The sequence below is a fragment of the Hemicordylus capensis genome, chromosome 1 (assembly GCF_027244095.1).
Source record: "Hemicordylus capensis ecotype Gifberg chromosome 1, rHemCap1.1.pri, whole genome shotgun sequence".
NCBI classification, from domain to species: Eukaryota; Metazoa; Chordata; class Lepidosauria; order Squamata; family Cordylidae; genus Hemicordylus; species Hemicordylus capensis.
The window spans coordinates 188850859-188877431 of NC_069657.1; the positions used below are offsets into that span (position 1 = coordinate 188850859).

General features: G+C 43.1%; 1 protein-coding gene across 6 annotated transcripts in view; it reads left to right on the forward strand.

Moving 5' to 3' along the window:
- The window catches only part of PSMD14 (proteasome 26S subunit, non-ATPase 14), a 97008-nt gene extending 72352 nt beyond the window's left edge, over nucleotides 1-24656 (forward strand). For all 6 annotated transcript variants that reach the window (XM_053280248.1, XM_053280218.1, XM_053280264.1 and 3 more), the window contains exons 8-12: nucleotides 1346-1453; nucleotides 5605-5679; nucleotides 8135-8260; nucleotides 12011-12073; nucleotides 23064-24656. In XM_053280248.1, the coding sequence (XP_053136223.1) occupies nucleotides 1346-1453; nucleotides 5605-5679; nucleotides 8135-8260; nucleotides 12011-12073; nucleotides 23064-23162 (471 nt within the window). In that variant the 3' untranslated portion in view covers nucleotides 23163-24656. The remainder of the gene's footprint in view (nucleotides 1-1345; nucleotides 1454-5604; nucleotides 5680-8134; nucleotides 8261-12010; nucleotides 12074-23063) is intronic.
- The last annotated feature ends 1917 nt before the right edge of the window (nucleotides 24657-26573 follow it).

Genomic DNA, 26573 nt, shown 5'->3' on the forward strand with positions numbered 1-26573 from the left:
TCAGCAATTAATTTTGAAGTTGGGAGAAATGGCTTGGTTCTGAGAGCCAGTGTGGTGCAATGGTTAAGAGTGTTGAGCTAGGACCAGGGAGACCCAAGCACTGTTCCCTCTAAGGCATGCACACGTGCACGTACTCACAAGTTTTCTGATGTCTGCTCAGTTAATTTTAGATCTTGCTCAGGTTGAATTAGGAAGGTCCCACTCTGAATGCATGTGTGCACACACTACCTTGATACTACTGCCCAGAACAAAAATCATTCTGCACAGAGATGAAAAAAATTAGAAAGACCACTGGACCCAAGTTCAAATCACCATTCAGCCCTGAAGCTCACTGGGTGACTCTAGGCCAGTCGCTTAGCTCTCAGCCTAACGTACCTCACAGTGTAGTTGTGAGGATAAACATAACCATGTATCCCATCCTGAGTTCATTGGAGGAACAGTGGGATATAAATTTAAAAATAAATAAAATAGATACAATTTTATACATAGTATTGTGATCTTTAGCATTTGTTTCTCTATTCAGATTTTGTCAGGTAATCTGTTTTGCAAACATAGAACACTTTCTGAAGGTCCCTTGGGCAAAACTAATAGAGGATATATTGTGAGCTCCATAGGAACAAACACAAATAAGTAAAATAAAAAATTCTGAAAGTTGCTTACTGTACTGTCATACATGACCTTGATTTCCTCCCTTTCCACCCCGCTCCCACTTCTTATTCTTCTTCCTTTTGGTAGTGAGTGGGGTTGTTTTACTCCTGGCCATGACACTGACAAGGTCGTCATAATCCATCCGACAGTTTATAGCCTTTTTCCTACTTGAAGGGAGTAAAAGCATCTGACTAGAAGGGAATACATGGGGCAAGTTCCTTGCTGACTATAATTTTGTTGTCATATCAAGTATTCCAGTGGTATAATTGATGTGACAGGACTGGGCTTTAAACATAGTCCCTTAGCTTGTGCTCACTTTCAGTTTTAGTCTCTCTGTCATTCAACTTGACTAGGTAAGATGTAGGTGACAAATATATACATGTCTTTAAAGTTGCATAGCTTAAGTGTTTGTATATATGTATAGATAGCCACCAAAGTAAGAGTATATAAAACTTAATTTATTTTCTCTCAACTCCTTGAAACATGTAGTAATTGGTGTTGCCTAACAATACAATACTGACTTGGTGTACTGATGGCAGAGGCAGCAGGAGGGTTTTTTTATTAATATTATAATTAAATAATTTTCTGGAAAAAGGCCAAAAAACAGATGTGAGTTGATCGTGACTTGTCCACTGTTACTTGGTGCAATTGCTTGCATTTTCTATGAAGAATTGACTTTGGTGTCTTGTTTTTACAGGTTGTTATCGATGCCTTCAGATTGATCAATGCTAATATGATGGTCTTGGGACATGAACCAAGACAAACAACTTCAAATCTGGGTCACTTAAACAAGCCATCTATTCAGGTAAATTCAGTGTTTGGTATTAGTGTGTTCATTTTGAGATATGTGTAGCTTAAAATAAGATCAATGACCATTCAATGATATATATACAGTAGTCTCAACTACATACATACAGTAAGTACATACATACACTATTTTTCAGTATGTATTCAAAATTTAATCTAAATCAGTTCAGTCTAACTTGTTAAACCATTAGGTTTTTAAAAACATTTAGCCTTACTACAGATATACAGTGACTACTGCCAAAGTTGTTAGAGGGTTCATAAGAAATGAAGATGTTCATACTGGGTTTACTTATTTTTTACTATTACTTTGCCTTTGTTAACTACTACATGCTGTGTTAAATATGTATGTTAAATATCACTTATTTCTAGTTTTGAGAAATCATTGTTTTTGTTAGTCTTAATGTGTACTGAGATCATAAAGGTGATTAAGTTGAATCATTGAATTACTTCTAAAGTCAACTTTTGATTTCAGTGCATCTGCTCCACAAGTGTGTAGTTTGAGGATTATATTCCCCTGCCTTTAGGACTGTAGTCAAACACCAGAGAAAATGTACTGTTCAGCTGTTTCCTTACGTTTTGAGATTTTACTTGAGGTAAGATTGAAAGCAGTCCCTGGACTCTGCTTCCTTCCACTCCCACCTGACCCTGGACAGAAGATAAAGGATAAATTGGGAGATCCAGATTATCTCACAGTTTACTGCTTAACTTCTACTTGTGGTTAAAGGATCTGAAGGGCTGGACATAATCTTCTGCTGAATAGAATCCTGGGGCCAAAATAACCCATAAATATAGTTTTTTGTTGGTGGAATTCACTTGCAAGTAAATATGCTTAGGATTGCAGTTTACTACAATATTCAGTCCTAATCACATTTACTTGGAAAGAAGTCTTATTTATTTATTTAACAGGGGAGTGTGTGCGCGCGCATGCGCGCACCCGTCAGCACATGTACATGTACATGTGCACACACACAATATTGATCTTTAATGTTTTCTAAATAAAAAGTTTTCAAAGGTGAATTGGAACCTTAGGAGTTCACCAGTTATGTTCATATGGAAGTAAATTCCATTGATACAGGATAGTTAACAGATCCCTGTTGTTTTTGTGTTTTTAAGAAGAAACTGCTGACTTATATTTGAGACAATGAAACTGCCAATTTGACTGCTGTTTTCACAGTTGCTTTATATATATATTTAAAATGTAGAATATTGTTATCAGCCCCTTGGGAGGAATTGGTCCTGAAGGATGGGGAATAAAATAAATGAATACAATGGAACTGACAGAATCTGCTTTCTTCAGGATTTCTATCTAAATGAACAAAATGTGTCCTACTTAGGGTCAGTGTAGATTTAACATTCCTAACTCTTAACAGTAGTTAGGAATTATCAGCCAGCCACAGGAGTAGACATCCTCTCCATATGTCTCTTCTGTGAAGTAAATTTCTCCCTCCTGCCTTAAATGCAGTTAAGGGATATTTCAGTACTAATCTTAATCAGAGTTAACACTCACCAGGTTCCCCCATCAACCAGGATTTGAACTCTAGTTAAGGAGGTGCCTAGCTGATGTTAACTTAAGTTAAGATCAATACTAATATATCCCCACTCTATGGTTCAGCCAAGATCAGGGGAATATACTCAAGAGGGCCTGCAGAGGGACCATACTATCCTGCTGCCTGCACCTGATCTCTTAACTGTGGGTAGGAGATCAGTCTGTTACATTTGCACAGGCCCTTAGAAAATGTCAGTCTCTGTCTTTTAAACTTGTATATACATACAAGACATAATTGCTGCTATAAATTGTGGGGAGAGGAGGAATTAAAAGAAGCCTTTTCAAACAACATACTAAATTTGCTGAATGCAATGTCTTGGACATGAATGGAATGTCTTTAATGTTGCAGGCAGGCCACGTTAAAATTTGATCTTGTAAAAGATTTAATCTGGCATTTGGATTCCAGTTTTCCATTATTAGGGCTGGGTGGAAACAAACCTCCATGCAGAAAGCATCTTGTTTCTTAAACAAGCATTCCCTCATGAATGATTAATGCTTTGTCGTTATCATTTTCATGCACTAATGATAATACTGCCAAAAACATATTATTTTTCTTTTAAAATGAATTTTAAAAGGCCCGGATAGTTGCAACCAAGAAGCCTAATTATTCCTCTGAAGATTAATTACAGGAGCATTAATAGCAACATATGCTGTAAACACTGCATTCTCATCTGAAAACAGCATAGTACCACTGCCACACTGGAATCGGAGACTCCAGCTTCTGCTCTTGCCTTGGAGACTTGGTCTGGTCATAGTTAAACCCCTTCGACTTCAAAACATATTGGTAGTGTGATTGATTATTCACAGATTCTCTGTCTAAGAGTAGTTTAACAGAATAACTCATGCAGGCAAAATAATTTGTTTAATAAATTGGAGTATGTTCTTTATTTGAGTCTGTGCAAACTGCAAAGTATAATGAGTATTGCAAGAAACCTACTAATGTTTTTGATTGGGTACAGGCAAGCCTGTGCTTGTATGTTTCTAGAGAATATATTACTTGGCTTTTTAAGGCAGCATGTAATGACCTCTCATGCAAACCCCAACAGTGTCATACTGCTTCATTGTTTTGTTTTTGCTTTGAGAAGCAAGATTAAGTAATCTCTTCATCTCAAATCAGCCATTAAAAAGCATAGCCTATTTCTGCAGGACTGATTCCAAGCCAACATCGTCCTACTACATATTCCAACATTTTATTTCATTTAGCACAGATTATTATGTTCCATTTGCTAGAAAACAGAGGTCAGAATTCAAAGAAATATGCACACATTGAGAAATAACAGCTATTGTAGCATGGGATTTTGTGGCTGAAGCTCCTATTGCCAAAGAGACATGCTGCTGTTTGACTTCAGAAGTGACTTATCTTTTCCTCAGCAACTGAAAACTCCTGCAGCATGACAAGAAAAAACTCAGTTGTTGGAAACAAGCAAAGCCCCAGTTGAAGGTGTGGTTTTCTCTTGTGCCTAAGTGATATTTCTTTGGATCCTGGCCAGAAGTAGTTAAGCACATTTATTTAACTTTCATTTTGTGTTGAGACGTATGAGGTGCATTCAAATTAGTATTGTAATAGGAACATAACTCAGTCTAGTCTGCTTTCCCTCGAAAAATCTATTTTGCATAATTGCTCAAAAATTAAAATTCTGGGTGACAAGTTTGACAAATCAGTTATGATGAGAATTAATCATATCCTGTACTGGCATACTAAAAAAAAAAAAAATTGAAACTCTAACCAACTGCATATTTACCCACCTGCCGTGGTGCATTTTCTTGCACTTTTTGGATAAGTGTTTCAATGGGGTTGCAGCAACCCAACAGGATGTAAAGCCTGCGTAAAGGTAGTGTGTAACTGACTGTTGTCCACTTGTGCAGCTTTTGATGTAGAAACCCGACTCCTTTCAGAAAAGTTGTTCAAATAACTTTTGGCAGTATTCGCTCTCTAAACGCAGCAACTGGGGGGAAAGTCAAACATGGGTTTTAAATGTCCAGTTGTATTGTCATGTTGCAGTTGCTCACAGTAGTGGAATGCTGTTATGGTTCACCAAAAGCTGAAATAAAAAAATCTAAATTATTGGTTCCAGTTGAGTTTTCTGCATGCATATGGATAATTGCCGTCTGTGTTTGGAGGTCCTTGATTCAACTCTGGCCACAGTTGTGGGCACACTGTGGTTTTAGGCAAGCAACAGTTCATAGCCTCAATGTGACATGACGATAATGCTGGCCTTCTTTACAGGATTATTATAAGGATTACAAGGATAATGTGAAGTGCTTTTGACACTCTTATAGGGAAGGGAAGCTCCTGACCTCTGGATTTCAAAGAAAAAGCTTGCCAGGGGGTGGGGGTTGGAGTGGGGTGTTCTATTGTGCCATAAGGAGTGAGACACACTGCATGAAATGCAGTACTAAGTATTGTTCGTTTGCATAATTGCTTCATCAGGGAGAAAAAACATTATTTAAACCACATAAACTGATGAGAAAGTCGGACATAGTTGTCAAGGCTACTTGGATATAGTGAAGTCCAGCATTTCTATGCTTTAATCTGACTTCTGTGTCTCTGGTTCAGATTTTTGATCAGCTTTTTATGTTCCTTTTGAATGTTTTCTTCCTAGGCTTTAATTCATGGACTGAACAGACATTACTACTCCATTACTATTAATTACAGGAAGAATGAACTAGAACAGAAGGTAAGTTATTTTTTTCTTACAGTATTTTCAATCACTTGTTTGGGGTATTAAAAAAAAGTCATTGCAAATGGTTTAAACATGCTTGAAGCATGCTGCAATGCTGTGATTTGAAATATAACTTCTGATATTTCCTTGTCATTTTCTATTGCTTCTTTCTTTTACGTCATATAACGGATGCATTGCTGCACCAAATGAACCTCAGTCTGAACCCTCTTGTAGAAAACGACATCTCCTCCAGAAGGCATCAGCATGCATAACTAGTGAATGTTAAATATGTTGGTGAAAATCAGTCTTATTTAAACAATTTACGAACATCTTTGTTTAAATTGTGACAAAAAGTGGCTATTCTGTTTTTAAAGCCACATATTTTTGAAAGTGATTTTTCTGTTTCTGTGATGCTATTACAATGAACCTGTTAATTTTCTTACATTTATTTTTAAAAGTGTATACTGAACTCTGTTCAATTGCTTAATTCAAAGCAATTTACAAGATTGGAATAAAACTAAATTATCCCAGAACTCAACTACAGTTGACCCTCTGCAACCAAGACAACACAGGAGCAAAATATTTATGTTGAAATATGTATATCCTGCCTTTCTGAGAACTCACAAAGTGGCTTACAACAATATAAAACAAAACAAAAACAACAAATAATATTTTTATACCACTTTTCAACAAAAGTTTCCAAAGTGGTTTACATGGAGAAATAATAAATAAATAAGATGGCTCCCTGTCCCCAAAGGGCTCACAGTCTAAACAGAAACATGATAGACACCAGCAACAGTCACTGGAAGTACTGTGCTTGGGGTGGATAGGGCCAGTTACTCTCCCCTGCTAAATAAAGAGAATGACCACAAATCACCTGCAACCAAGACAACACAGCAGCAAAATATTTATGTTGAAATATGTATATCTTGCCTTTCTGAGAACTCACAAAGAGGCTTACAACAATATAAAACAAAATAACAACAAATAATATCGGTACAAGTACTTTCATGTTCATTGCATAACAACTCTTTGGAAATCGATCTATATTTCAGGTAACATGGTAAAAATATCATTATCAGATTCCACAAGTGAATTTTTCCACCTCCCTAGCAAAATTCTTTTCTAACTAGCCAAATCGGCTAATCTTTCCCCAGTGCACAAACTCATTGTAGGGTTTGATACCCACAGTGGATTCCACCTAGTTGGTTCATCATCATCAGGAAGTTCTTAATAGACAGCCAAATGCTACCTCTGTTCCAACACCCGACCATGCTGGTTCTCTTTGGGATTATATGGAAATTATTGAAAGACAGTATTGGATCACAACTGTCAATACAGTTTGGGGTGCTATACAAATTTGATAAATAAATAAAATAAATAATAAATAAATACATTAATGTTTTTTTCTGAAGATAAGTCCAAAGAGAATCCAGCCTTCTTACTCAGAGTGAATTCATTCTTGTGGCTTGCAAGAATCAAGTGAATTTTTTTGCCACTTTAAAAAAAAAGGGGGGGGGAGCTGTGATAGGTACAGGGGGCAGATCTGATGAAGCGTGACTGCTGTGCTAGCACAGGTGCTGTGTGTAGTAGACCTGTGCTTTCAAGACATGAAGGAACATTGGTTTTAAATAGTTCCTTCATTATCTCCGTTCCTACAGCAACACTTACTTTCTCCTCTTTGTTTTGTGTTCCAGAGACTGAACCTTGGAATTAACCAAAATAAGTGTTACCTTTTGTTCATTGCACTGCAAATACTTTTGCAAAGGCGATAAGCATAATTGCCAAGCATGTGAGAGGGAGGATTTTAGGATTCAAGGCTATTTCCATTAACATGCGGTCTCCACCTAGTGTGCTGGCATCCTTTCTGTCTGATGTGTTCCTCTACACATTCATGACTTCATTCTCGTGACTGAGAAGGGGACCTCTATAATTCTGACACCAATTATGTACTGGAAGCTGATAGTCTGGCAGAAGGCCTGAAACCACATGATCACAAACCATTTTTAGCACTCAATCAGATCTTTACAAATCCCACTGTGAGGGTGGGTTCAAGTTTCACAATTATCTTACCTAGCAAACAATTTCTATCTCATCAGATGATCTCCAAGGGAATGAATGCTCAAGACAGGTGAAGAGTCATTCTATGTAACAGAAAGTCATATGTGTTAGTCCCATATAATTCAGACATAATAGCAGTGTTCTAAATACTTGCCATCACTGGAAACTTTTCTTTCTCTTGGCATTTATTCCTACAAATCCTGATTGACATGAAATGTCTGCATGATTTCTCATCTGTTCTTCTACTGTCCTTAGTAGTTCAGATCTTATTGCATAGTCTTCTGTATAGGCCTCAGCTGCTCATACTTGACTACCTACCTCTTAACCACAGCAAACTCCTCTGCAGCCTTAATACTTTTATTGGTTGAGTCCTCTGTTCTGTCTTTTATTTTCTTCCCCTTTTTTTAAGATGTTGCTCAATTTACATAAGAAGAGTTGGATGGAAGGCTTAACCCTTCAGGACTACAGTGAACACTGCAAGCTCAATGAAACAGTCGTGAAGGAAATGCTGGAATTAGCAAAGAACTATAACAAGGTACCATGTTAAGTTGTTGACAGAGCAATTTTCCTGATATGAGAAATATCCAGGGATCAAAGTGTGCCCCAAACCCATGTTAACTTTTTGTAAATTCTGAATCGGGATTTACAAAATCTACAGTAATCCATTTGGATGGGGTAGCTGTTCTTCAATCAAGGTAGCTGTGCCCTGCAGGTGGGAAGCATGCATCCTTCAAAAGAACTAATCTTTCAGACTGGTAAAGTCTTGTGCTTAAGAAATAGTTGTGCTTTGCTTGAGAGAAAGGCTAACTTTGCTTGTACTTGCCACTTTTTAAAAAAAAGGAAAAAAGAGCGACATGAGTGCTCTCATACTGGAGGGCACAGCAAAGAAACATGCAGCCTTTATAACAGTAAGAAGGTAGTGTAAGCTTAAAGAGAGCAAGAGACCCTCCCCATTTCCAGGTGCCCGGTCAGGCAATCTCAGAATTTCGAGTGTTTGTCCTTGAGGGTGGGCCTCCTAGATATGCTGGGGATTCTGTTGGTGTACCGACCACCCCGCTGCACTTCAGTCTCCCTACCTGAGCTGGCGGGGGTGATCTCGGAGGTGGCCTTGGGTTCCCCCAAGTTTATTGTCTTGGGGGATTTCAATGTCCACGCTGAGGCCCCACTAGTGGGTGCGGCTCAGGATTTCATGGCCTCCATGGCAACCATGGGCCTGTCTCAGTTGGTATCGGGCCCTACCCACATGGCAGGACATACTCTGGATCTGGTTTTTGCCGACTGGGGAATAAATGATCTGGAGGTGGGGGAGTTTGAGATAACTCCCTTGTCATGGACAGATCATCATCTGGTGGGGTTTAGTCTGACTGCTCCGTCTGCCCTCTGCAGGGGTGGTGGACCGATTAGAATGGTCCGCCCCCAGAGGCTTATGGATCCGCTTGGATTCCAGAAGGCCCTCGGGGAGTTTCCAGTGTCCAGAGCTGGTGACCCTGTCGAGGCCCTGGTTGATCTCTGGAATGGAGAGATGGCCCGGGCTGTTGACACGGTTGCTCCTAAACGCCCTCTCCGGCTTGGTGGAGCCCGTTTGGTTCCTTAGTTTTCCTCGGAGCTTAGGGTGATGAAACAACTCGGGTAACAGCTGGAACGACACTAGAGGAAGAGTTGTGATGAATCCAACCGAACACGGGCTAGAGCCCATTTTAGGGACTACTCCGTGGCAGTGGGGGCGGCGAAGAAATGCTTTTTCTCCGCTTCCATTGCTTCTCAGTGCAGACTGGCGGAACTGTTTCGTGTAGCTAAGACATTGCTGCACACATCCCCCCAGGTAATGGGGGAGGAACCATCTACAACCCGCTGTGATCAGTTTGCGTGTCACTTTGCGGATAAAGTCGCTCGCATCCATGCTGATTTGGACTCCAGCGTTTTGGCAGTTCTGGCAGACGTGCCTCCAGTACCATCTGGTCCTATTGTGTTGGATTCTTTTCAGTTGGTGCAGCCTGAGGATGTGGACAAGATCCTGGGCAGTGTGCGGGTGACATCGTGTGCTCTTGACTCTTGCCCTTTATGCCTAATAAAAGCTGCCAGGTAGGGGGCAGGTAGATGGTTGGAGGTGATTATCAATGCCTCATTAAGGGAGGGCAAGATGCCATCATGCCTCAAGGAGGCGATGGTATGACCATTATTTAAAAAGCCCTCCCTTGATTCCTCCAACCTGGACAACTATAGACCGGTCTCTAACCTGCCCTTTTTGGGCAAGGTGATAGAGCGTGTGGTGGCGTCCCAGCTGCAGAGGATCTTGGATGATACAGATTATCTGGACCCTTTTCAATCTGGCTTCCGCCCCGGATATGGGACTGAGACTGCCTTGGTTGCTCTAGTGGATGACCTATGCCAGGAACTAGACAGGGGGAGTGCGTCCCTGTTGGTTCTGCTGGACCTCTCGGTGGCTTTCAATACCATCGACCATGGTATCCTTCTGGGCCGCCTCTCGAGTATGGGAATCGGAGGTACTGCGTTGCAGTGGTTCCGGTCCTTTCTTGGAGGGAGGGTCCATAAGGTGGTACTGGGGGACTACTGCTCAGCTCCGTGGCCATTGGCCTGTGGGGTCCCGCAGGGTTCGATCTTGTCCCCCATGCTGTTTAACATCTACATGAAACCACTAGGAGAGGTCATCCGGGGACTTGGACTGAGTTGTCAGCAATATGTGGATGACACTCAGCTCTATCTCTCCTTGTCACCTGATCCTAGGGAGGCAGTGGATGTCCTGAATCGGGGGCTGGAGGCCGTGATGGGTTGGATGTGGGCTAATAAACTGAAATTGAATCTGGACAAGACGGAGGTAATGTTGGTCAGTAGGAGAGCCAATCGGGATGAGGAGATTTTATCAGTTCTGGATGGGGTTGCACTCTCCTTGAAGGAGCAAGTACGCTGCTTGGGGGTATTACTGGACCTGGCTCTGCTTTTGGAAGCTCAGGTGAAGGCAGTGGCCAGAGGTACCTTTGCACGGCTTCAGCTAGTGCGCCAGCCGACCCTTTCTAAAGAAAGCAGATCTGGCCACAGTTACCCATACCTTAGTCACGTCACGGCTGGATTACTGTAACGCGCTCTATGTGGGGCTGCCCTTGAAGAATATCCGGAAACTGCAGCTAGTGCAAAATGCGGCAGCTAGGGTTTTATCTGGAGCTGCCCGGTGGGAGCACTTCACACCAATTTTGAAAGAGCTGCACTGGCTACCAGTTTGTTTCCGGGTCCAATTCAAAGTGCTGGTTTTGACCTTTGATGCCCTTAATGGTTTGGGCCCGGGATACCTGAGGGACTGCCTGCTTCCAAGGGTTGCTGCCCGCTTGATGAGGTCATCAGAGGGGGCTCTGCTCCGGGTGCTGACAATGAGGGAGGCTTGGCTGTCGTGCACGCGGGACAGGGCCTTCTCTGTTGCTGCCCCCAGACTCTGGAATGCTCTCCCGGTGGCTATTCACTCCTCTGTCTCCATCACAGCTTTTAGAAAAAGTGTAAAATCCTGGCTTTTTGCTCAGGCATTTATTTGATTCTCTGCTGCTGCTCTTTATAGTCTGTATTGCTTTTATGCTTTTGTTTTAAATTTTTAGTCAGATTTGTTTAATATTTTTTTCACGTAATATTTTAATTGTGTCTTTTTTACCATCTTGTGCTTAAATTTTTTGCTGTAAACCACCTTGGGATTGCTTTAATGAAAGGCAGTATATAAATTTAACAATAAAATAAAGAGTGGGGAAAGACTTGGGCACTCATCCCTGGCGTCAGAAGCACTATTCAGTAGGAGCCAATGACACTTAGATGTATCTTGTTGTGCATTGCTCTCTCATTGCTATCCTCCTCAACTGAAGTTTGATTATAGGCTCCTCAGGGCTTTTAAGTCATTCTCTAAAGTGCCTTGTACATTAATAACACTATATAAGTAAAACCCACATTCCACAGAGCACTTGCAATAGCCATAGGAACACTACCATGGCTTTCCTAGTAAGAAAAGGTTGCATGCATTGTGCTGGAAAATCCAGTATTCCCCACAAACAAAAGCATCAACTCAAGGAAATAGGACTGCATTCTATGCAACAAATGAGTAATGTAGTTGAACCTTTACTGTTGCTTGATGCCATTGTACCTTGTTTAAGTTGGCTTCCTTTGTGATTGGATAAATAGTTTAAATGATGTTATAGCTTCAGCTTCAACATTACAAAAGGATATTTAAAGTTGGGGGGCTTTTAAATTAATCTGGTCACAAATTCTAACCTTTTCTGCATTTCCTTCACAGGCTGTGGAAGAAGAAGATAAGATGACACCTGAACAGCTGGCAATAAAAAATGTTGGCAAGCAGGTGAGGTGTAATGAATTATACTGACGTGAAATAACATGCTTTGTATATTTTTGTTTAGTCACATGCTGATGATTTTTCTTTTTCTACCTTCTTTACAAATAGTGCATTTATTTCCACTGAAACAGATTATTTTGACTTAAGGTAGTCTAATCGGTACACTTAAAATTGTCCTTTGGCACCTGCCCCTGTTTTATATGGCACATTTTTGCACCTAAATAAACTATCCAGCATCTCAGCCTTTAAACACATTAAGTTTTTTCTATTATTTTTGTTCTTAGGCTGAGAAGCTAGCAGAACCAGAATACATTTCTATAATTCTGTCCGCAACAACAGTGAAACTAGTTATCAATATACCAAGCCCTTAAACAACCTGATTTTCCTTTGGTCATGTGGCAACAATTTTGGGATCATTACAACAGTAATAAGGACATAGCTCTTAATCCAAAGAACATGTGACTAGCTGCATGTTCCCAAATGAGTTTGACCCTTGTTCCTTAAACAATCCCCCATGCCACTTTCAAACTCTCCTTTGAAACTGAAGGGAGATTGAGAATGAGCTTGTGATGTAATAGGAGGTAGCTTCTCGTTCAAAGGAGAAATGTTTAAAACAAACAAAAAACCACTGGGCATTCTTGGTCCTAAGCTATAATACAGAAAACCAAAGAGAGTGACTCTTTGGCCATTCAGTGGTAGGGATGTGCATGGAACTGGTGGGTGCCAGTTCAACAGCGGGGTATGTGTGCACAACTTTAAGGGCGGGGGACGATGCACATCCCCCACACACAGGCACATCACTAGTTCTGGATACTTCCGGTAAAGGTAGCAAAGGGGGTGGCAGGGAGGTATGCTGCCGGAACCGAGCGCCAGCTGGGGGGGGGGTGCATCCTCCCCCCGCCCATGAAGCTGTTCGCACACCTGCTGGCGAAACCAGACACTGTTCGAACCAGTTCCATGCACATCCCTACTCGGTGGTGCTTTGAACTTTAAGAATATCTCCCAACATGCATTTAAACCAAATGACATGACACACCACATTTCAGTGTCCCTGGGTACGTGTAAGCATAGACATTCCTAAAGTAGTTCACTGAATGGTGGTCCTAGTAAGTAGCTATGCTTCAGCAACAGCAAAGGCTTCCTTGGCGATTTCAAATGCATTTATTTGAAAGTAGGGTTATCAAGTTGTAACCTGGAAAATAAGTTTCTTTTTTGTGTGCTCTCTCTGCAGTCAAACACATGGGAGACATATCCATACCTAAGTAGTGTAGCTTTCGGAAGCATCTAGAGCATTATACAACTCTAGCCCCTACCCTCATGAAGTGAGGAAACCCTGTGCACTCCATGGGCCTTCCTTTTTTGACCACTTTTTTGACCATCATTTTCATTCCTCCTTCAAAAAAGCAACAAATAGAATAGCATTCCCCACCACACACAGCCCAGCTCAAATCTCACCTCTTTTGTGAATTCACTAAGTGACTTTAGACAAGCAACAGTACCTCAGCATCAGCCTCCTGCTCCTAAAGCTACCACTTGGGGTTAATAATACTGGCCTACTTTCTGGGGACTGTTCTCTTTAGTTTGTTCAGAGTACTACATAAATACGTAGTTCCATGACTCCCTCAGATTTCAGACATGGTTACTTGGAGATGAGTTTTATTGTCAATAATTTTATTTCCTTTTTGGATTGGAATGCCTGTCTGCTGATAAAGTCGAAAGCTCAAATATAAGATACTTTGAATATATCTTAGTTTCTCCCTTAACAAATTGCCCTGCTGGATTATTAAAATTGACAAGGAGGACTTAAAATTGACTCTTATTATATCAATTAAGAAACAGCTAAGGACAATATAAATTGGGAAGCTGCTAAGAGTATGAGTATAGAAGAGAAGTTGCAGAATTGCTTTTGATCTTCAGTGTCAGCTTTAACTGTCTGGTGTCATATTAAGGGGAAATCCACCCTCCCATTAAAATGCCAGACATGCAAGGTAGGACCCTGTGTATCATGAGAACAAATGAAGAAGAACTGGCAAAGGTCCCCTTACTATCTTCCATTTAGTTGAGCTGTTTGGACTGTATTTGAACTTCCCCTGGGTGTTTCATGACACCTAAGACTAGAGATGTGCACAAAACAAATTTTGCATTTTTGTTTCGAGCTCAAAATAAAACACAGGTGGCTGAAACATTTCATTGAAATTTTGAGTGCTTCATCTATAAGGAGCAATGGGGAAACTCTAAACACCCAATTGTTCCCCATGGGTAGCTCCTAGGGACACCAAAGTGGGTTGGGTAGTAGGGCATGATGGGTGCTACCTATCGCCCAACCCACAGAAGAAAAAGGCAAGCTGGTGATTTTAAACAAATGTTTAAACTTTCCCCCAAACTTCCATAGGATCCTATGGCAGTTTTGGGGAAAGGTTAAAAATTTGTTTAAAATTGCTCGCTTGCCTTTTTCTTCTGTGGGTTGGGCGATAGGTAGCACCCATCATGCCCTACCACCCAACCCACTTTGGTGTCCCTAGGAGCTACCCATGGGGAACAATGAGCTGTTTAGAGTCCCTATGGCTGGAACAAGCTGCACTGAGTGCACTGCACACACATTTTGCAATACATTTTGGATCCCTGCCTTGAAAAACACTGCAGAAGCATATAGTAAAAGGGAATCTGCCCCTCCCTACACAGAACACACATTTCAAACACTGTCCAAAAATGGCCAAAATGAATCACTAACCCAGAATCCACTGCCAGCCACAGTGTCTGCTCTTCAGTAACATCATTGGCACAAGTTGCTCTCACACACAATTATGACTCCTTAGGTTCCTATCATTGCAACAACTGCAACAGCAGCAGCAAGTGTAGCCATAAGCTCAATTAGAGCAAATTCAGCCACATTTTGACTGACTGTACCAGAGCAGACAAGCAGTGAATAAAGCACAAGTTAGTTTCAAGGCCAGACATGGAGCTCATCACATCAATCACCAATAAATATTACTTGCATTTACACACACAGCTGCCACTGTCCATTTCTCGCCACAGCACTATCTCACAAACAAAACAAACTACAACTCAAGGAAGGTAGGCACCAAAGTTCTGTCTTTATCCATCTGAGATCCAGCAAAATCGGATAGTTATAGAAGCAATAGCACAGCATATTATACTGAGACTCACAATCAGATCTTCCTTCATTGCATCCTGCCTGCCACAGACAGGAGGACAAAGAAGTCATGTCCTGGGCAACTCAGCTCTGAAATCAGCTGTCCGAAGACTCTGAATAGGATGGAAGGAGTAGGAAGAAATTAGGGATGTACCAGAAACTGATTTAGTGTTCGGTTCCGAGCTCTGAACAAAATGCTAGATCTGACAGAACATTCCTGTTCCGAGTGCCATTTTGGATTCCAAAATGACCCTAGGAAAATTGTGACTTGAAACGGGCTGTTCCATTCCGAGCTTGGAACAGGCCCTTCATTTGAAGGTCATTCTGTTCCAAGCTTGGAGCACTCGAAATACTGCATTTGGTGTCAGAATGTTCCGACAGCGGAATGTTTTGCACATCTCTAGAAGAAATGTGAGCACTAGCAGCACGCTTAAGATATTCCCCCTGATGGATGGGACCGCTCTGGGAAGAGCATCTGCTTGCTTGGGTGTGTGCAGAAGATTCCAGGTTCCCTCCATGGCATCTACAGATGCAGAGCTGAGGGAGAGACTCCTGCCTGTAACCTGGGAGAATTCTGACTCTGAGTACTGTAGACAATACTGAGCTAGATGGACCAATGAAGAGAAACAAATCTTCTAGACTCTTACCATAAGAAGAACTCTTCTTTCTACTCTTTTTCTCCAGCGTATATCCCATGACACTGGTGCCTGCCTGTGTCTGGATAACACCGTGGCCTCAGATTGTTGCTGGGCCCCAACTGACAACCTGACACATGGGTTAGGGTACCAGTCCATCTCATCACGGATCATGGTGGTGGCATGCTTGCATTTGCTGTGTGAGTCAGCAGCACTAACAGGCAGACAGTTGGAGTCTGGTTTGGGGGCTGGCTGGGGAGGGGGGCAAGGTATGACCATGAGTCACTCACCCTCCATGGTGAGCTCTAGATAGCCCAGCCAGGGGAGGTTGGCCTTCAGAAAGACCTGCCGCTCCACCAAGTCAGCCTCCAAGAGTAAGCAATGGGGTATTACCACGTCCCCAGCCATGGAGAACACCCTCTTGCTCTAGACACTGCTTGGCGGGTCTGAGAGGAACTGTCTGTCAATCTTTGCCAAGTCTGGCCATACTTGGCAGTGCATTTCCCAACACTGAATCAGCTCCATCTTCTGGCCTCCCACTAGCACCTGCAGGTGCTGCAGGACACATTGCTCAGCTCTGCTGCAGGGCTTTGTAGTATCTTCCTGTACCTCTAACAAGGTGCCAAGGAAGCACCTGTGAACCACCAAGTGGAATGCTGAAGCATAACTGCTAGCTCCCTTGGCCCTGGCAGGGACACCACGCTGCTGGACTGGGAAGTGGTAGTGGTGATGCTGCTTCTAGAGGTAGACTGCACACTCATAGTAGGTGCTCCAGCACACTCCTCCTGGTCCCCCCCCCCCCGCAGCCTCCTCTCCTGGACTTACCTAACCTCTTCACCTAGCTCACCTAGGCTAGGGTTAGGGGTGACACCTTTGCTCTTCACCCTTGGGTCACATAGGCAGGACAAAACACCCAAGGGTGTCCTGAGCCAATCCACCACTCCAGCCCTCAGTCAGCCTGCCAAGGCAATTGCTTTCTCAGTGTACAGTATAGACTGGAACTGACCCATCGTCTTCTCAAGGAGAACAACAGCGAGCAAATTCTGGCTCAGCATTGCTGGCTCAGCACACAAGCTGTTTATGGCAACAGGGTTCGAGTGCCAAGACAACCTCAGAAATGAGTGCCCAGTCCTGGGTGGATAGCTTGCACACTTCCAACCCACACCTCCTTGCTAGGCCATGGATGGCCAACTCTTGCTCCTGCAGGAGCCAAAACAAAGGAGAGGTGGCATTCCTCCTGGTCAGAGGTCATCATGCAGGATCAGGTGTTAGGGAAGCCAAGCTTAAGCTGCCTCTCCTTGAGCATCCGCCTACCCTTTTTCCTTCGGTGGAAGTAAGCTGCTATCCTGTGGCACCCGTCCACAAGAGCAGCCATGGCAGCAGCAGACTGGCAATCAGCGCCTTTAGTGGAGATGTTTTGCCTGACCCTAGCCTCAGAAAGGCCAATCGTATCTTGCATGTCCAGATTTAGAGTGTGTGCCATACAAAGGATGGACACAAACTGAAGCCGCTCGGCTGCCATTGCCAGTCACCATGAACCTTCAAGGAAGGTTTTGCTGTGCAGACAGCCATCCCTTCACCTGGCTATCCATGGCCACCTACAGCTCATCTTCCATGTGTTTAGTGTCCAGCAGTTCCACATGCAGCAGAGCCCACCTGTGCTTTGCTGCACATGAAGGGCTGTCCACGCCACCAACAGCAGATGTTCCCTCACTCTCCTGCCCCACCAGTGTGGGACAGGAAAGAAGTATGCAGCCCACCTCCACTGGTCCACAGATCAGCAGCGAAGTGCTCACTAGTGTTGGGCACAGCTGCATGCAGCAGCCCCAACATGGCCTCCCATGCATGCCCAGTACAGCGGGGGCACCACCCGCCTGCTGAAGGTGGTGCATGATGGGATTTTATAGTTGGGAGCAAGCAGTAGGAGCAGCTGGCAGAAGCTGGCATTCTCCACCACCGGGAATGGCTGGTCATCCAAAGCTATCGGCAGTGGCCTGGGTGATCAGATGAGGCTTTGGGCGATCAGACTGCTTGCCTACTGACTGCACCCACCATGCTGGCAACTTCCACTGCTTGAGAGCAGGAGCAGGTGCCTTGCTGTTAATTGAGAGCACACCAGGTCTTTTGCTGCCAGCAGGAGCCCTTGGGTGATGCCGTTGCAGGTGCTTCAGCATCCCTGACATTGGAAGATGCATAGTTCTCCCCCCTTCCCCCACTGACCTGTGCCCTAGAATGGGTTGAGTCACCAGGGCAGAGCTCAAAGTGGTCCCACACCATGCTGCCATCAGAGCCAGTCTGGCCCCATTTATGTGGTGGTGGTGGTGGTGGTGGTGGTGGTGGTGGTGGTGGTGGTGGTGGTGGTACTGTGGCTGCTGGTTACTTCTGGAGGCCGCCACCAGCACCACCATCCTCAGAAGGTTGAGAAGGTCCAAGAAGCGGAATGACTTCCTACTGCTCCTCTGTCTCAGACTGGGAGTCACACTGCCCAGGGGGATTGGGGAGGATGGTGAGACTTCTCTAGCTGGGCTAGCAGCTGACACAGAAAGAGGTTCTTCCTTGATGGGGCAAGACCTCCCCCATAATTCTAGCACAGCCACCACTGGAAGCTGCACTACAGGACCACCCTTATGTGGAAAGGTGAGCCTGCGCACAACCACAGCGATAGGGACGGGTCAGGGAGTAGGGCCCCCTTGCCGTCACCCACCATCACCATGACCAGCATCACCCCTCCCTCTGACTGCCACTCTGCTCCTGCCTCTGCCTTGCACCGTCCTGGACATCTTGGTTTTTTATTTTGTTTTTAATTCAAGCCCTAACTCTGATGGGGGCGGGGAGAGAAAATAAGCACCTTTAGGATGGGAATTTTAAAAAGAGGGTGTGGGTTGGGGTGGTCTATTTATGCTGTATGTAATACACACAGTGCTGTCTATAGAACTGTAGTGCACACATAGAAGCTAGAAAAATTAACACAAACACAGCCCAAATAAAGAAGAGGGAAGCCAAATGAGGGAGTTTCAAAATGTATTTAAAAGGAACTGGGAGATAGAGAGAGCCCTTATAGTCTGTTTCTCTTGAAGTGTGGTGGGCCCAGTGGAGAGAGAGACAGAGTGCGCCTTCTAGCTTATCTGTCTCTCCCCCTCCCCCTTCCTTTTTGCAGTGACAACCATCTGCTTCCCCACCCCATCCCTTTAAAAAAAAAAATTGCACTGGCATCCCCAGTGGCTTGAACAGAGTTCTACTGTGGATTATTTCTTCTTCTTGTATGCAGCCCCCAGTGGCTTTAATAACTGGGGTGCTGTGCTGACACACACATACACACGCATTTGTAGCCGCAAACTGCACCTTTGCTGCTGCTGTGTGCCTGGATTGGAGTTCATTTTTGCTTTTGTAGGCTGGTGTGTGCTGTGACTTCTGCCTGGTGCCCAGCCTGCCAGGCTCTTTGTTTCCTGGTGCCCACCCCCGCCTTTTCTCTTTTGATTTTTTTTGGGCCTTTATGGTGCCTACCTGCCCTACCCCAAGCTGTTGAGTCCCAGTGTCTGCTCAGCATGAGTGCCTCAGAGCAATACCTGGTCAGATTCCAGCACAAGATGCCAGAAGGTAAGCCCCCTGCCCAGTTAGGTTAGAGTTCTTTAAATAGGGCCTAGTTTGCGGAAGGGGTTAGGTACTAGGTAGGACTGTAGGGAAGGAGGGATGAGTTAGGAGACTGCAGTAAACCTGTTTCCTTTGCCTTAGACTTACCACATTGTTGTGCACTCCCCGCCAACCAACCTCCCCCCAATAAAGCTTGCTTTCTCTCTCCCCCCCCCACCAATGGGGGCACAGTTGCCCATGATAATACTTGATTTGTATGATAAGCCAACCAAAAAGCAAGGAGAGCACAAGCCAATCGCAAGCCAGTGCCAGAAAACCAACCAGCAAGGAGAAAACAGACCTCCAAAATGGTGCTTGAAACGTTTTGATTGAAACGGTTTCGAGCTCAAAACAAGTCCTTCATGTAAAGGGTGTTTTGTTTCAAGCTCAAAACATTCGAAATAGCCCATTTCACGTCAAAACGTTCTGTACATCCCTATCTAAGACAAGAAGGTAGGGACTGGGAAGAAAAAGTAAGCTTGTTTGGATTATGTGAGATGAGAGGTTACAGAGAAGAAGAAGCCTAATGTGTGTTTATGGCTCATAAGTGTTGTGGTGGTTTTTTTGTTGTTGTTTTTAATTTACCCGTTTCATATTAGAGCACAAACCTAAATTTGAAAGAGAGAGAGAAAATCATCCTAAACTGTGCAACTCTTCAATTGAGCCACATCAAATAGTCCAAAGCTGGACCAAGATAAATGTAATTCATAAGCACATATGGATTCACTACTTTTGCTTGCAAGTTACTCATTTTCTAAAAACAGCCAGTTAGCATCATTTCAGGGGGGTTTTCTGCTTCACTGTGTTTCCTATCTGTATTTCATAATTTTGTTTTCATTTATTTAATTGGAAAGCGCTTTTGTTTTGAGTGAGGATATCTTAAAATAACATGGGATGAAGTCCCAGTTCCATTGGAAGCAAATGGCAAAGCTCCCATTGATTTCAATGGAGCCCAGATTTCATTAATGAACTTGGTAAATGAATAAGAAAAAGGGAGTGTTACAATGAGATTATTATTAAAGTAGGTTTTTCATTGCTGATTGTTATATAAGGGCCATAATACATGACACACAATTGTGTGATTCTTGCTCCCAAGAGTTTGTTTGCAGAGAGAGAGAATGAGAATGAACAGAAAATCCTGACATTCAGTTGGGGAACAGGAAATGTAGGGGAGAGTGAGCATCTCTTTCCCTCTGTGTGGGAAAGCATCTTGCAAATGTGATTCTTAGTGGACAATCCACAGGAATCTTAAGTGATCCATTCTTCCCTAGTGGGAACTCAGTGGCAGCCTTTGAGACTATGGTGGTGTTTGTGGGGGAAAGAATCACTCCTTATTATTTATTATTTATTTATTTACTACATTTTCATACTGCCTTTCTGCCTTGAGAAAGGCACCCAATGCGGTTTACAATATTAAAAGAAGCCAATTACAGAAGATTTTTTTAAAAGTTGTCTCAGGCTGTCGGTCTTTTCCGGAGCTGAGGACAAGAGCTCCCTGGCCTGGACTCCTCCTTGCTTGCCTTCCTCTCAGGGCACACTGGTCTTTCCGTACTCCTGGAAAGGTGGGGGAGGGGCTGACCCAAGAGCCCTCACAGGCCAGAGCTGGTCTCTATAGGGGCCGATCTTATGCTCTCCCCTGGCCTGGGCACCTTATGTGTACCTTCTTACCTTATGTGTAATTTGGCCTAGCTTTAAGAGCCTACAAGCTGCTTTGCCTTGGTTGGGAAGGAAAGTGCTCAGCTAAATCATTCCGCTTTGTATCAGGACTGATTCTAGTCATGAGTATGTTGAGAGATTGGGCTCCCCTCCCATGCAGCACACACTTAGAACAGGGCTGCACAAGTTCAGCCCTTGAATGGTTGTTGGACTACAGCTCCCATTATCCCCACTGTGGCTGAGGAGGACGGGAGTTGTAACCCAACAACAGCTGAAGGGCTTAAGTTGTGCAACCCTGACTTAGGAACATAGGCGCTGGCCATATACTGAATCAGATCATTGGTCTATCTAGCTCAGTATTGTCTACACAGACTGGCAGTAGCTTTTCCAAGGTTGCAGGCAGGAGTCTCTCTCAGCTGTATCTTGGAGATGCCATGGAGGGAACTTGGAACCTAGATGCTCTTCCCGGAGCGGCTCCATCTCCTGCGGGGAATATCTTACAGTGCTCACATGTGGTCTCCCATTCATATGCAACCAGGGCAGACCCTGCTTAGCTAAGGGGACAAGTCATGCTTGCTACCACAACACCAGCTTACAAGCTGCTTGGTCTGTGACAATCCTCTTCCTGATTCCTATCCACCCCAGCACAGTACCTCCAGTGACTGTTGCTGGTGTCTGTCTATGTTTCTTTTAGATTGTGAGCTGTTTGGGGACAGGGAGCCATCTTATTTCTTTATTATTTCTCTGTGTAAACCGCCCTGAGCCATTTTTGGAAGGGCAGTATAGAAATCAAATTATTATTATTATTATTATTATTATTAATAATAATAATAAATAATAATAATAATAGTCCAAACTGCAGACTAGGGGCTAGCAGGATCCGCATGGGTGGCACAGTCTAAAATTGCAATCGAGGCATGGTACTATTATGCTGACTGGTGCTTGGCGTAACTTCCCCCACCCCGGCCCATCATCTGTAATTTAATGCTAATGTTCTAAGGCACTGTGTGGGGTGGATGAATAACTGACTGAGCTCCAGAATAATGCTGCACTTGAGCCAATATGTTGCACTAGCCAGACACACTAAATCACAAGTTAGCATTCCTAGTGCAATGGTGCACCTGCACAAGAAGGCACAGAGATAGTTCCACTATTGTAATCCCACATCCAGTTCCACTATTGTTATTGTACAACTGCAACTTTGGGCATCCCCACAATTTCATGCAGTGACACAACCGTTTTGTGTGCGTGCAACTTTGTGCTAGTGCACCGTTCATCTGGATGTCAGCCAATGTGTTTGGGAATCCTTGAATTGGTGCCCTTTAATTTTGCCCTGCGCTGTGCAAATGGCACAATATTATATTTTTAAGATGTGTGAATGAACAGCTGTGGACAGTGATTGTTCAGGCTTTAGGAGGGTTTTACACATTCATCCTGATCCAGAATCCTGGATACATTCCAGTGTGCTAGCAGAGCTCAATGCAAGTTTCCCCATTCACTTGGATTTCTTTGCGCATGCGTAACTGCCCTTGCCACTGAAGCAAATGGGGACTCCATTGCAAGTGGAGGGCCTGTGAGAGGCCCTCTATACCCCCTCACACATGGCCACAAGAATTCCCCACCCAACTTGTGGGGTTTGTGATCAGTGTTTTTCATGGTTAGATCCTTCATTTTGCTCAGAGCACGACATGTATGTTAGTAACTTGAACATTATTCATTTTGTATAAATGCTGCACAGCCTCCATCAACCATTAATAATTTCACTTAGAACTTTATTAGAAACTACAACTTTTCTCTGGCATAAATGGATCTTGAGACTTAATTGCTTGCCAGTGGCATCGGTTTGGTCATCAAGCAGAACTGTTTGCAAATGTGACATTCCAATAATTCCTATAAATAACACTTTCTACTTGTATTTTAGGATCCCAAACGTCATTTAGAAGAACACGTGGATGTGCTGATGACTTGCAATATTGTCCAGTGTTTAGCAGCTATGTTGGATACTGTTGTATTTAAATAATGACTTGCTCACAGATGCTGTTTCCTGTTTATCATCATCCATTGTTTCAAGTTTTAAGACTAAGATATATTTGGATGTCAGAGGCATCTAGCATCATTTGAAATTTGAGAGCAGCACTCTTATACCTTTTCATCTCTGTTGAGCAATTACTTGGGGTACCTTTTTTTTATGTCGGGGTCTGTACAGATCCCAGGCCAATTCAATACCTGAGTGCGGGGGGTGGGGGAGGATGTTCATTTACATTTTAATATTTTGAGGAAATTGGCAGTACATATATATTGACTATTGCTATGAAATTTAAAAAAAAAATCTGTAACCTGATTGGTGCTCTGTGGTTTTGTTCATAGATTGGGAAGGTATGTATGTGTGATTGACAATACTGATCAGACACCAATGAGCAAAGAACTTCACAATGAAATTGAACTTCACAGCTTCACAAATGAAGTTGGTGACCTGTGGCATGGATGTGATTTTTGCAGAGATCTGTTCAGGTTATGGGAAGCAAACTTGGCATTCTTGAATACCAACAGTATCATTTGGTGTGGGTCATGGCTGAGCCCCAGAACCTTTAACAGCTGAGCCCAACCTTGAAACATTGGAAGTAATGCTAGAATGCCTTTTGAGTATGTGCAAAGCACATATTGACACTAGATTTGTTTCTATCTCTCTGGGACTGGGACTTTTCAAGACAGAGGGATGGGTTTCCAAGTAGGCTTGATCCCTGGTGCCTGTATATCTGTTCTTTAGCCATAGATTAGGACTCCTCACCATAACAAAAATGACTACATGAATACATTCAAGATGAGTTGAGTGCAGTGGGTTAGGTCCAGAGGTGCCCTCCAGGAGAGAAAAGGCACTTCCACTTGTTCCACTTGCATAAGGGGACAGAAAGGCCTTCCTACAAGTGGGACACCGCTCACAGTTCTCTTGATCCAACTTGGAGAATACTGGAATCCATTGGGGCTTCGTATTACCTTCTGATGAACAGTCTCTTCTATGCAACAGTCAAAAATATGGATAGTTGAAAGTGATAATTGAAGTTATTTTGATATGGGAATGCAATTATGGATAATAATTCTAGACCAACGGTTCCCAACCTTTTCCTTTATGTGGACCACTACATTTTCATCAGAAGCTTTTGTGGACCACCACATAAGCAAGCTATTTTAAACATTTTTAACATAACCTATGGCTGACAGGAGTCGAACATATCTCAAGGGGTATTAAAAAGGCGACTTTCTAATAATTCAGTATGTTCTCTCTCAAGCATATTGCACTCATCACAGTACATGTGCCTGCGATAGGCCTACCAGTGGGGGGGAAAGATAACACCCTATTGTTATACTACCTTCCCCCTCCATGGACCACCTGCAGTACCCTCATGGACTACAGGTTGGGAACCAGTGTTCTAAACAATGCAATTACTTGCAACACATTTATGTCTGAAGAAAGAAGCATTACAAACCATTAAAAGTTGTGGTGTTGAGCAACTGATTTGTGTTAAAAAGCTTGTGGTTTGTGGAACAACTGATAAGCTAGTCTTGAACTGGATCAAGCTTCCAAGCATAGTTGCCAAGCTATTCCATTACAACACAGTGCAAGCAGTATCTCAAGAACCTCAGTTTTCATTCCAGTGCCTCCCTGGGCCCGCTTCCAAAGTTTTTTTTTGCTCTTTTTAGACTAGGCAAATAGTCTAGAGGGTGCATTGTCAGTGCTAGCAATATTCATTGTGTGCACAACTTCCATTTAATGTCCCATGCAATATGCCCTTGACAAATATTCCTGGTTCTAGTAGTTAATGTTGCTGTCAAGTCTCCACTTCCAACTTCCAGAAAATCATTTTCCAGTTTTGCTTTGGATAAAGTGTACTGACAACCAAACAAATCCCAGAACCTACTTTTAACCATATGAGTGCTGTCAACTGTTTCCTGCACATAGTTAGAAATGACAACTTTATGTTATTCTTCCATTAGGAAGAATGCAGTAGTTTATACAGTGCCATACAGCATTCTGGCAACAACAACAACATTGGAGGTGGAAACAGGCTCCTCCAACCCCCGCACACGCCTCCCAAATGACAGGCCAGGCTGGCTGTGGCCAAATTCAGGTCTTTGCACATGCACCTGTCATTTGGGAGGTGGTCACCTCTGCTGTCATCACATTAAAGGTAAATATTCCCCTTTTGCCATCCCCCACTTCTTAGTCTAGGGAAACCCCCTTTACTTGCTTTATTCTTAGATATTTATAAGAATATCCCATGAGCCAGCTCAGCCGGCTGAATCAGGCTGGGTCAGTTTGAATCCAATCCAGATTCGAAAGGGTCAGCTCACACACCCTTACAACAAATACAGACTGTGGCTTCAGCACCTATATGATCAGCTCTAATAGTGTAATGAGTAAATATTTCAAACACACAATAAGCTATAACCAAGTACACAATAAGACCAATACATTATGAGATACATTAATTAGGAAGCAGATGCTAATGAAACATTTGTTTAATAATGTTACCAGTTGGCTGTGTTCGCATGAAAGCTCCTTAGGCCTGGCCTCTATTGTATCCCACCCTCCCACCCTTGGCAGAATGTGTTCTGCTTAACCACACTCTTCTGGTTCTGTCACAGTTCATGTGTATGTTGAGTAATATAGATATGATTATGGATTTGACTTAAAGCAGAAAAGTAAGCTCTTAAAAATTGTTTCTTTAAGTGTACCTTGCAAGCTGCCAGTTAGTTTTCTTTTACGCTTTGGTGTTGCTCGGTTGCTGCTAATGCTTTGGTGGAGTATCCTATGCTGGTCAACTGCACCAAGCCTGGAAAAAAGGAAAAGGAGAGATGAGAGATTGCATTTGAAATTGCCTCAAAGAGCATTGACTCATCTGCCCTAGTATTGTCTACTCCAATGGTTCCCAAACTGGGAGCCTCCAAATATTGCTGAACTACAACTCCCATCAGCCCCAGCTACAATTTATTGGAGGAAAAAGGAGACTAGTACAGTCCTCTCCATGTCTACTCGGATGCAAGTCCTACTGAGTGTGAAAAGGATTTCAGTCTTAAATGTGCTTAAATTTGGCTGTGCCAAACATGGCTTTCTCTAAGAGTGCTGATATGCGCATTATTTTCATATATATTTATAGGCATCATCTCTTTTGTTCAGTTCAATATTTTAATCATTTGTGGAATTTGGGCACAATCCAGTGGAAAGTGGGTGTGGCTAAATCCTACAAAAGGTTGTAGCACATTTAATGATGCAGTTTAGTTCCACTGTGGATTAAGTGGGATTGTCTAATTTACACTCAAAATGCACTAGTCTGCTTGTTAAAGCGTAAATGTCCACTGGAAATGGTTTGCACAAGATCCTTTCAAGCGTGTCTTATGAAATGGAGCATTTTCTTTAGGTCAGAAAAATACT